General features: G+C 44.3%; 1 protein-coding gene and 1 non-coding gene across 2 annotated transcripts in view; one reads left to right on the top strand and one right to left on the bottom strand.

The window, feature by feature from the left end:
• Nucleotides 1-11072, top strand: part of LOC139237815 (E3 SUMO-protein ligase PIAS2-like) — a 57770-nt gene extending 46698 nt beyond the window's left edge. Inside the window, exons 3-4 of the mRNA XM_070867045.1 lie at nucleotides 8737-8876; nucleotides 10575-11072. Coding sequence (XP_070723146.1) covers nucleotides 8737-8876; nucleotides 10575-11057 — 623 coding nt within the window. The 3' untranslated portion in view covers nucleotides 11058-11072. The remainder of the gene's footprint in view (nucleotides 1-8736; nucleotides 8877-10574) is intronic.
• LOC139252757 (U6 spliceosomal RNA) lies at nucleotides 3686-3792 on the bottom strand. The gene has a single exon (XR_011591551.1). It is a non-coding gene; the product is annotated as a U6 spliceosomal RNA (small nuclear RNA).
• Nucleotides 11073-12128: the final 1056 nt, after the last annotated feature.

Here is a 12128-nt window from a genome sequence, read left to right as displayed (position 1 = left end):
TTGTCCAAGACCGGGGGGCAGTGCTGTGTGACGGGGTCAGGTTGGTGGAAGACCTTTGTCTTACGGATGTTTAGTGCAAGACCCATGCTTTCGTATGCCCCGGTGAAGATGTTGATGATGGCTTGGAGTTTGGCCTCTGGATGTGCCCAGATACAAATGTAGTAGTTCGATGCCAGATGACGGGACGAACTTGGATCTAGCCTGGAGGTGACGAAGTTTGAACAGGTTCCCATTGGTTCTATAGAGGAGGCACTCATTAAGGATACCCAGGCAGTCAGGACCCGTTGGAAGGAGCACTTTGAAGATCTCCTTAACCGAGGAGATTCTGTCTTTGACACACGTGGCCTCGACTTTATCCCGTAGCATGTTACCCGCCACCATCTCCGCAAAATCCCAGCCCTGCACAAAGTAGAAAAGGCTATCCGTCAGCTCAAGAACAACAAGGCATCAGGAGCAGATGGCATCCCCGCCGAGGCACTAAAGTATGGCGGAGAAGACTATTGACCCGAATGCATGACCTCATATCTCATCTGGAAGGAGGAGAACATGCCAGGAGATGTGAGGTGTCGTCGTGACCATCTTCAAAAAAGGGGACAAGTCCGACTGCGGCAAATACAGAGGAATCTCCTTGCTGTCGGCCACTTGGAAAGTCATCGCAGGAATCCTCCCCAACCGTCTTCTCCCTGTGGCTGAAGAGCTCCTCCCAGAATCATAATGTGGATTCCGTTCACTAAGGGGTACTACAAACATGATCTTCACCACGCAACATCTACAAGAGAAATGCAGAGAACAGCACCAACCCTTGTACATGGCCGTCTTTGACCTCACGATGGCCTTTGACACTGTCAACCGTGAGGGACTATGGAACATCCTCCTCCATTTCGGCTACCCCCAAAAGTTTGTCACCATCCTCCGCCTGCTCCACGATGACATGCAAGCAGTGATCCTGACCAGCGGATCCATCACAGACCCTTTCCATGTCCGGACCGGGGTCAAGCTGACCTACATAGGCTCCCGGTGCACCAACACCTCAAACTTAAAGTTCTCAAAATTGTGTTCAAAGCTTTCCATGACCTTGCTCCTCGCTATCTCTAACCTCCTCCAGCCCTACTACCGTCCAAGAACTTTGTATTCCTCCAACTCCGACCACTTGTGCATTCCCCGCTCCTTTCGCCCCACCATTGGTGGCCATGCTTTCAACCATTAAGGCCCTAAGCTCTGGAATCCCTTCTTTTTCCTTCTTTAACATGCTTTTTTAATACCAACCTCTGTCCAGGCTTTTGTCACCCATCCTAATGTTTCCTTTGGCTCGGTGTCAGTTTTTGCCTGATTACTATCTTGTAAAGTGCCTTGGGATGTTTACCATGTTAAAAGGTGCTTTATAAAGGCACGTTGTTGTTATAGCTCCCCTTCCTGAACCTGAACTGCAGAAGACAATGTTTACATTGATCTGCAATTGGGGTGTCAACTATCGGATGCTATAGGTTGGAGTTCTGCCTCCAGTTTGAGGTCACTACTGTTGCACACTATTTTCAGTGAAGTGGAAATGCTTTGCTACAAGACTGAAATTGGTATGTGTTTTTTTTTTATATCCCATTAAGATGTACTGGTGTCAATACACTTAAGCCTACTTGCAACACTGAATTGTATACCATTTGTGACATTGCTCATAGTGTTTAGCTCAACCTGTCGCCACCTGTGCTCATTGCTTTGCTACTACGTAGATGGAAAAATGCCAGGAAATATGTCAGCACTTTTAAAAAAAAAAAAAATCCATTTCACCTTGATGCCACAGAGTTTCTTGCTAATCACAACAGTTAATTTGTACGGAATTGTATTAATGTAAAGAACAAACAGAGTAAACGATGAACTCTGGAATATGATTTATATGATGTTGAAAATGAATTAATCTAAGCACCCTGCCTGTATGAGATATGCTTTTTCTAGACCTGTGCTATGGGAATGGGTACGGTAGTGCAGTGGTTATGATTGTGGACTAATAATGCAGAGAATGAGGGTTCATATCCCACAATGGCAGTTTGAGAATTTGACTTCAGTTTATATTTTTTTTTAAACCTGGAAATCCACAAAAGTGACCATGTCTGATTCTTGTAAAAACCCAACTGGTTCACTAATATCTTTTACGGAAGGAAACTTGCCCTCTTTACTTTATCTGGCCTGTGTGGCTCTAGTCTCACACCAATGTGGTTGACTCTGAACTACCCTCTGAAGTGGTGTTGCAAGCCACTCAGTTGTATCAAACCGCTACCAGCACCACTACCTCCGGGCAATAATTGTCAGCGATGCCCACATCCTAAGAATGCATTAAAAAAAATGTCGGTCCTCCCAAATCTACAGAAATTCCTTATTTGAACTATAATCAAATAGGATTTTGCTTACCTAGTTCCTGATTGTTTTAATTTGGAAAAAATGGGTGAAAAGCATTGTCTACAGGAAAGCCTGTGTCCTGGGAATGCCTCATAATGTCTGTATATGCAAATCAGGGAAAACTAATGGAAGTGCCTGGCCCCAGGTTTCTGCAGGCCACCTTCTCGTAATAGTAAGGGGACGGTAGCATAGTTGGTGTAGTAAGGGGACGGTAGCATAGTTGGTTATGTTACTGGACGAGTAATCCAGAGGCCTGGACTAATGATCCAGAGACGCAAATGCAAATCCCACCACAACAGCTGGGAAATTTAAATTCAGTTAAGTAAATAAATCTGAAATAAAAAGCTGGTATCCTGTATCGGTAATGGTGACCATTGTCATTAAAAACCATCTCTTCACTGATGTCCTATAGGGAAGGAAATCTGCCATCCTTATCCACTCTGGCCTATATGTGATTCTAGACCCACAGCAATGTTGTTGACTCTTAACTTCCCTCTCAAATGGTAGCTCACCACCATCTTCTCAAAAGCAATTGGGGATGGGCAATAAATGCTGGCCTTGCCAGCGACACCACATCCCAGGAACGAATAGAATAAAGTATACACGAAAGGGAGAACACAAGTGTAGAGGATTTAATCTGTGTTTCACAGTGCGAAGGAGCAGACATGTGCTCTGTCATGCTGGTGCTGAAGGCATTTGAAAAAATATTCTCTACAGTCTCTTGATTGAGAAGAGTAAGTAACATGCACTGTGGTTATACAGGAATAATGTAAATTTATTACTGAGCCATTTTCCCTTTAAGGAATCACTCCCCCTGCACTAATAGCTGCCTGATAATTGCCCACTGCCACCTGATAGTTCAGAGTTTATCCAGTTAGTTGGGCCGTTCAGAGCAGGGAAGCCCCAGAATTGATTACTGGGTTATCCTGATTTTTTTTTTCCCGCAGTACATCATGGAGTTTTACTTGGAGCTGGTGTACTTGGTCGCTGCCTTTGCCCTTTCCGATACAGCATGCTTGGTCATCTCCCCAGGTAGCAGAAGGCTGTGATGGTTGAGCGCTTGTAACGGTCCAGACAGGAAGCTTCAAAAATGTTCACAAATGAGTACATCATGCTCATGGCATTGGATGAGGTGACAGTTTCAGAGTGAACCTGCTTCATCACTTTGCAGACTTGAATTGAATAGCTCTCCTTTCTCGACCTTCTCTGCTTCTTGCTGCCCTTTGCTGTGACTTTACTAATTGCCCTTCTCCTTGGGCGCTGTTTTCTACAGGCATTTTCAAACACAATTTCAGACATAGAAAATTAACACTTCATAAATTTGCATGACATCCCTATGCAGGGTCCATGCTAGCCATCTTTGTATTGTTCCAATTTTAGTATATGTGCTGCTGAAGCGAGTGCATCTGAGTTCGCTGATCTCATCCAGGGCACATATGAACAGTGTCAGGCTTGTCTGTGATGCCTTCTGTGTCTAAGCTTGTACAAGAATAATTGTCATTTGAGATACCAAAAAGCAACTTAATATAGGGTCAAAACTCCACAAAGATACTGCTTAAGGAGGGGAGAGAAGAAAATTGTTGACTGGAAAAAAAAAAATAATGGCCTAGCTGGGATAAGAAATTTGCTGCATTGCTAATCCTAGATTTAGATGCTTATCCGACAGGATTAAACAGAACCAGTGTATTGTTTGTACTCTTGATATTCTTACCTTAGTACAATTAACTTTATGCCATGGAGTAATGGTGTTAACAGTTAACATCATTGTCTGGACCAATAACTGGGGAAAAATAAGTCTGATAGCCTGTTTTAAGATGTTACAAACATTTAAATATTACTTGTGAACTGAACCATTAAAGCCATGTTCACTTGTGTATTTAGCTTTATTCTGTATAACTTCAACGCAACGGTTGGAAACTACTGTGTGCTGTTTGCACTCTGCTGTGTGGAGTAAGACTTCCTATGATGCCCACTGTTCTAAAGGTGACACCATCATCTTGAAAATTCATGTAATTGCCACAAATACAACTACTTAATCACTCTTTATACTGGGATTTCAGCAAACTATAAAGCTGGGGATGTAACATTTTTGTGGTATGCCCATATAAATTTAGCAGTAAAACTTGTATCTGGAAAGCTATATAGCATGAAGTACAGTTTGTTAGGTCTGTCACTGCTGATGGGTACAATTTGATGTAAAGATTAAAAATAAACAATTTTCGGACTGCATATTGCTACTGATCTGCTAAACAAGCCTCATGACAGCACTGGATAATATGTTGTCGTTCAGTGTTAACCATCGTGTAGAAATAAAGCCTGCAGTTGCCATTTTCTGTCAGTTGATATGCATGAGGTGCGAACTTCGACTGATATAGGGCCCAAGTTTCCACATGATTTGCGCCTGATTTTTAAGAGCAACTGGTGGAGAACGGACTATCTTAGAAATCGCAATTCTCCACATTTTTTTTTCTGCAGTTCTAGTCAGTTAGAACAGTTTCTCTTTGGAACAGAATTTTTTCTTCAAAAGGGGGCGTGTCCGGCCACTGACACCTGATTTCAAAGTTTCCACAGTGAAAACTTACTCCAAACTACCTTAGAATGGAGCAAGTGAAGATTTTTGTAGAACTGAAAAAACCTTGTCTACACATTTAAAAAATCAGGCGTAGGTTACAAATTAGGTGTTCAGAACGAGGTGGGAGGGGGGGGGAAGAAGTCATTAAATTCTACAATAAATCCTTATTTATACTTATACAAATATTATACAAATAAATCCAACCTGAATAAAAATTTATAAGCAAAGAAAAGATTAAATAAACCATCTTCCTACCTGTGTGAAAGTGCTTCAGCCAGGGAGAATGCTGCAGGAAGCATCACAAGTTGAGGCAGCCGTTCGTTCCCGCGGGGGGGGGGGGGGGGGAGGAAGCCGTTCGTTCCCGTGGGGGGGGGGGGGGGAGGAAGCCGTTCGTTCCCGTGGGGGGGGGGGGAGGAGGAAGCCGTTCGTTCCCTGGGTGGGGGGGAGGAGGAAGCCATTTGTTCCCGCCGGGGGGGAGGGGGGAGGAGGAAGCCGTTCGTTCCCGCGGGGTGGGGAGAGGAGGAAGCCGTTCCCGACGGCGGGCGGGGGGGGGGGGGGGGAGGAAGCCGTTCCGGGTGGGGGGGGGGGGAAAGGAGACAGTGAGAAGGCTGCAGGAAGCCTCAAGTTCAGCAGCCATTTCCCGACGGCAGTGCTGATGGCAATGTGCTTTTATTAAAAAATGTTCAAAAATTAAACAGCTACAAAGAACTACAAAAATGGTCGAGTGCCAATGTTTCCTTCACACTGCGCGTGCGCGAACGCTCCAACGCACACACGCAGGGTTGCCGGCAGGAAAAAAACTAATTTAAATGGTACCCGCCCCCTCCCACTTACAAAATCGGCGTGAGTGGTAGGCGCCGCCCCCCTGGGCGCCACGCCAAGCAGACGTGTTTTTTTTCCGGCGCCGTTTTCGGCGCGAAAAACGGCTGCCCAGCTCGGAGAGGTGCCCGTTTTTTTATCGTGTGGAAACTTGGGGCCACAGTCTTAGGTCTTGAACAGTGCCGTAATACTATCTTTTTGTGATATGAAGCAGATTTGGCTCGAGAGAAGCAGTGTAACTTGGGAGTCAGGAAGCATTCTCTTTGCTTTCTTGATTGTTGTTCATGTGCTAGTTTGCTAAAACCCCTTCCTTGGATCTTTCAACCACCCTTGGCCCTTTTAGCACCATTCATGGGATACTTATGTCATCCCATTTTTCTTCCTATGTGCCATACTTGCATTTGTCCATATTAAATTGAATCTGCCATTGTTCTGCCCGGCTATATATTTTGTCTAACTAAGCTACCTTCTTGGATACAACTGCTTATCCTAATTTGGTAGAGTCTGCATATTTGACTCATAGTTTGCAGTGAGGTTTTGAGTACGTCATTAATATAAGTTTAAAAACAGCAGAGGTTCCAACACTGATCCCTGGGGCACCTCACTCAGTGCTTCCCTACTCACTCAACAAGTGTTACTGCTTCCTACCTCTCAACCAACTTTTTGCCCATTCCCAGCTTTTACCCTGAAACCTCAGCACATTAACCTTAAATAGTAGCCTTTCGCACAGAATCTTTGTCAAGATATACCATATTGTAGGCCTTGGAATGCCACTGAGCTTGGGCAGGCAGAATCTTCCTTTTTTGAATTCATGTTGGCTGCTGCTTACTAGGTTATTGGGCCCAAGTTTCCACATGATTTGCGCCTGATTTTTAGGAGCAACTGGTGGAGAACGGACTATCTTAGAAATCGCAATTCTCCACTTTTTTTCTGCAGTTCTAGTCAGGTAGAACAGTTCTACTTTGGAACAGAATTTTTTCTTCAAAAGGGGGCGTGTCCGACCACTGACGCCTGATTTCAAAGTTTCCACAGTGAAAACGTACTCCAAACTAAAGTAGAATGGAGCCAGTGAAGATTTTTGTAGAACTGAAAAAACCTGTTCTCCACATTAAAAAATCAGGTGCAGGTTACAAATTAGGCGTCCAGAACGAGGTGGGGGGGGAGGGGGGGGGAAAGGGAAGTCATTAAATTCTACAATAAATCCTTATTTATACTTCTACAAATATTATACAAATAAAACCAATCTGAATAAACATTTATAAGCAAAGAAAAGAGTAAATAAACCATCTTCCTACCTGTGTGAAAGTGCTTCAGCCACGGAGAATGCTGCAGTCAGCCTGAGGCGCCCGTTCTTCCTGAGGGGGGGGGGGGGGAGGTGGCGCCCGTTCTTCCTGCGGGGGCGGGGAGGAGGCGCCCGTTCTTCCCGCGGGGGGGGGGGAGGGAGGAGGCGCCTGTTCTTTCCCGCGGGTGGGGGAGGAGGCGCCCGTTCTTCCCGCGGGGTGGTGGGTGGGAGAGGAAGGCGCCCGTTCTTTCCTGCGGGGGGGGGGGGAGGAGGCGCCCGTTCTTCCCGCGGGGGGGGGGGGGGAGGGAGGAGGCGCCCGTTCTTTCCCGCGGGTGGGGGAGGAGGCGCCCGTTCTTCCCGCAGGGGAGGGGGGAAGGAGACAGTGAGAAGGCTGCAAGTGCTGATGGCAATGTGCTTTTATTAAAAAATTTTCAAAAATTAAACAGCTACAAAGAACTACAAAAATGGCCGAGTGCCAATCTTTGCTTCACACTGCGCGTGCGCGAACGCTTCAACGCGCACGCGCAGCGTTGCCGGCAGGAAAAAACTAATTCCCCGTACAAAATCGCGCGAGTATAGGCTCCGCCCCCCTGGGCGCCGCGCCAAACCGACAAGGAGCTGAAAAGCGCTCCAGAATCGCGCGGTTTTTTTCCGGCGCCATTTTAGGAGCGAAAAACGGGCGCCCAGCTCGGAGGAGCGCCCGTTTTTTATCGTGTGGAAACTTGGGCCCATTATCTTCTCGGTAATTCTCAAGTTTACTCCTGAACAATTCCTATGTTTTACCCAGTGTTTAGTACTGTATAAGAGTAATCTGGAGCCTGGGTCTGTTTTGTTAACCTTTTGATAATGGGCACGCTCGTTTTATTTTTGCAATCTACAGGGATCTATCTCCCCAGTGTTCATTGACGACACCATATGTCTCACTAATTTAATTCATTGTCCTCATCATCCTCAGAGATAAGTACCAACCAGCCCTTGGGAACTATTTGTTTTGAGCACTTTTAGCAACGTGACCTCCATGTCATTTATTATCAGCATTGGATTAGCACCATTTGGGGACTGCATATTCCTATCTCCCTAGTGAACACTTGAAGGAAGTAATTATTGAGTATATTAACCATCTCCTGGAAGTCCCGCTCACCCATCACTCCTCTGCTTGCTGACCTACATTGGCTCCCGGTTAAGCAATGGCTCGATTTCAAAATTCTCATCCGTGTTTTCAAATGTCTCCATGGCCTCGCCCCTCCCTATATCTGTAACCTCCTCCTCCAGCCCCACAACTCCCCGAGATATCTGCGCTCCTCTAATTCTGCCCTCTTGAGCAACCATGATTATAATCGCTCAACCATTGGTGGCCATGTCGTTTGTTGTCTCGGCTCGAAGCTCTGGAATTCCCTGCTTAACCCTCTCCGCCTCTCTACCTTTCTTTCCTCCTTTTAAGACGCTCCTTAAAACCTACCTCTTTGACCAAGCTTTTAGTCACCTGCGCTAATTTCTCCTTGTGTGGCTCGGTGTAAAATTTTTTGTCTTATAGTACTCCTGTGAAGCGCCTTGGGACGTTTAATTACGTTAAAGGCGCTATATAAATACAAGTTGTTGTTGTTGCAGCTAAGGTTTTTTTTTCCCCCCCAGTTCTCTGTGCTCCGTTGGCCACCCCTTTAATATCTTTCTGCAGGCTCTTGCAAGAACATGCGAAATAAGCATAACTCCAAATATGTTAAATTAATCAGAAGCAAAGTTAAGAGAAAAAAAATGACCTCCACGAAAGCTACAGGAAGAAAGGTTGAAGGGGTTGACTTCGAATACAAGATCTGGGTATGTATTTATATTACATATACAGTACTGTGCCATTAAGGGTGTTGTAAGTTTCAGGCCTGCTGTAGATATTCTTTTGGCTGGTCACTCCTGTAAACAGTCTTGAGCATCTCGCCTTGGGCAGTGTGCCTCTACTGCCTATTATTTAATTATATGATCGCGTGACCCAGATGTGTCACAATAAGACCCCTTATGATTTGAACTGGATGCCATATCTTTTGCTCATGGCTTCGTATGCACTTCTCTAACCCATCTGAAGGCGGATTGAAACATTTGGTGAGCTGAGGCCTGATAGGAATTGTTGAATTACTTTATTTCACAGACATAAAGGGATCATACAGAGTAATACTCAAAGTAAATTCTGTTTACTTCACTCAATCTTCTCTCAAAAAATGGGAAAAATTCTAAACCACGTGGCACAGGTTCTCTAGGGAAATGGTGGAAGCAATTAGTATTGTTCCATTTAACATTGATAACATTTTGGAGTACAGTATATGAGTAATTTGAGACATGATGTAAATGTAGCATGCTTGGGAGGAAAAGGGTGACTTTGGACCTGCGGTTCCCAAAGCTCTCCATCACTGGAGTTTTCCTCGTGGTCACGTCTGGGTATTTTGTAGAGTGATTGATTGCAATGATTAACAATGTTTCCCCTCATTTTTTTGGGTGCGTAGCTCCTTTAAGGGGCTGCACGGCCCATTCACTGTTTCGCGCATAGGCGGAATTTAACATTCAAAAAGCCGATCGCGGGTTGTGCGGTATCGGCTGAGAGCTGTGCGGCTGCACAGCTTAGAGGGAACATTGATGATTAGTCAACAACTCTTATTGTATCGTGTGATTACACGGATAGTGGAAGGTGAACTGGATGGACTGTGGTCTGTCTTCGTCTAGCAATTCCTGTGCCAGTGATTCACCAGTAGCTTTGTCAATAATATTGGCTACCTTTGCCTTTCCCTGGGGTGTGGGTTTAAAGAGAACCTTGATTTTACATCATTTAAAATTAATGTGAAGATAGCCTCATCTGTCAGTAAGTTTGAATGCTGAAATGTATCCAATTTAAATCTGAGAGAAGTAAATTGTTGTAAATTCAATCTAGCATGTTTACACTTGAGATGAAATAGAATTTAGTACGCAACTCGCCACGGCTTCTCAACAGCATCTCCCAAATTCACGCCCTCTACCACCTAGAAGGACAAGGATAGCAGGCGCATCAACTGCAAGTTCCCCTCCAAGTTACACACCATCCATATATCGCCATTCCTTCATCATCACTGAATCAAAATCCTGGAACTCCCTCCCAAACAGCACTGTGGGAGTACCTTCACCACAAGGACTGCAGCAGTTCAACAAGGCGGCTCACCACCACCTTCTCAAGGACAATTGGGGATGGGCAATAAATGCTGGCCTAACCAGTGACGCCCACATCCCGGAACAAAAAAAAAGGAGTGTAGGCATTCATTGGTCTAATGCAAGGACCCGTGTTTGTGATAAAGCTAAGGAGATTCTAGCTCCCACAGCATTTTCCAGTTTCAAGATAACAGTTTCTATATAGGTTGTGTAACAGTCAGCATTGAATACAAAATGATTTAATTAAGTTAGTATTTTTCTCAATATTATGAATTATAGATTTTAAAAGTTAGTAACACTAAATGATAGATGAAAATATTTAGTTTCACTGCTTTTTTTTTTATCTTTCAGAATATGGTTTCGAGTTTTCGTGTCTCAGAACTTCAAGTGTTATTAGGTTTTGCTGGTCGTAACAAAAGTGGTCGCAAACATGAACTCCTTGTAAGAGCACTACACTTGTTAAAGAGTGGCTGTAGTCCAGCTGTTCAGATCAAGATTAAGGAACTGTACAGACGACGTTTTCCTAGAACTATTGAAAGCCTTGCTGACTTGTCAGCCATAAAGTCTTCTGTGTTCTCTTTGGACAATAACCTCTCGGCTGACTCCGAGTTAGCCTCGGGCATTGCGCAGTCTTCGGCATCCACATCAGCCACACCTCAGCCCTCATCTCCGCTGGTCAGCCCTGTGTTGCTGCATGAGACTAAACCGAATATAGAAATGCAAGAGGCTTCTTCCTCCATCCATCCTGTCCATCCAGATGTCCAGCTGAAAAGCATACCCTTTTATGATGTGTTGGACGTACTTATTAAACCTACAAGTCTAGGTGAGTTTTAATATTCAAACATTACTGTAATAAAGGAATATTTTAGCCAGATCAAAAAAAAAAACCTGCATCTTACTTTTTTTGAAGCCTTTCTTCCCTGAAGGCAGAAACTGTATACAGCTCCACAGATGGTGAAACTTCAAATACCTTGCTCACGTGATAGTGGACTTTAAGTGTTGGGTTATTTGTCTATGGCCGTCATAGCTGAGAGTTTGCCTGATTTGCACTTGTTCAGTTTAACAGGCACCATCTATATAGTTTAATTTTGCAGGTAACAAAAGCCACATCGACATCTTAATTGTGGATTGTGCTGCGTGACTAAGCCAATGGTTTCCCTGGCTGTGTGCTGAGTTCGCTGACCGCCACCGAGGTACCATTCGAGTTGCTATAGTCCCCAGCTAAGGGAGAACATTTGGTCAGAGTTTCTGCTTATGATAGCTATCCAGTGACTCCTGCTGGAAAGCAGACCAGTGTTAATGTCAGATGAGGACATGATTGATTGGGTTGTGATGACCTCTGTGGTCAAATAACTTGTCAACACTTGTTCACTAAGCTCCCACTTGGGTGAGGCACCAGAGGGATTTGAACACAGGCCAATGATTGGTATAATTAAGTGAGCTTTATAGTTTGATGATTTAATCTTGTGATTTTTTTTTTTGCGCTGTAAGTCTGACAGGAATGCCACTTGTATTGCGTTGGAAATATCCTGGGATTATCCTAATGTACAAAAGAAAGAGAAAAAATATATTGATCATGGAATGTATTGATCATGGAATGTAACAGCTTTTTGATTATTCCAGTCATTGATCTGAATAATTTTCTTTCATATATTCGGTGGGAAAATAGACGACATTGATACCTCCTGTAGTGTTTCAAAGATTAGAATATGGAGCTTGAACAGGGTAAGCTTGGGCACGCACATGCCCACACACACACACTTAACCTTCAATAGCCTTTTAGCCCAAAACAATCAAATTGTTGATCCTTTAAAGGACGATGTGTATTCTTTAATTTTAGCTCATCAAACTGAAAAAATGCATTCCACAAAGTCTGTATTAAATCCTTTGTTGTCTAATTCATTC

This window comes from Pristiophorus japonicus, chromosome 2 (genome assembly GCF_044704955.1).
Source record: "Pristiophorus japonicus isolate sPriJap1 chromosome 2, sPriJap1.hap1, whole genome shotgun sequence".
NCBI lineage: Eukaryota > Metazoa > Chordata > Chondrichthyes > Pristiophoridae > Pristiophorus > Pristiophorus japonicus.
This window is presented reverse-complemented; position numbering and strand designations above follow the sequence as displayed.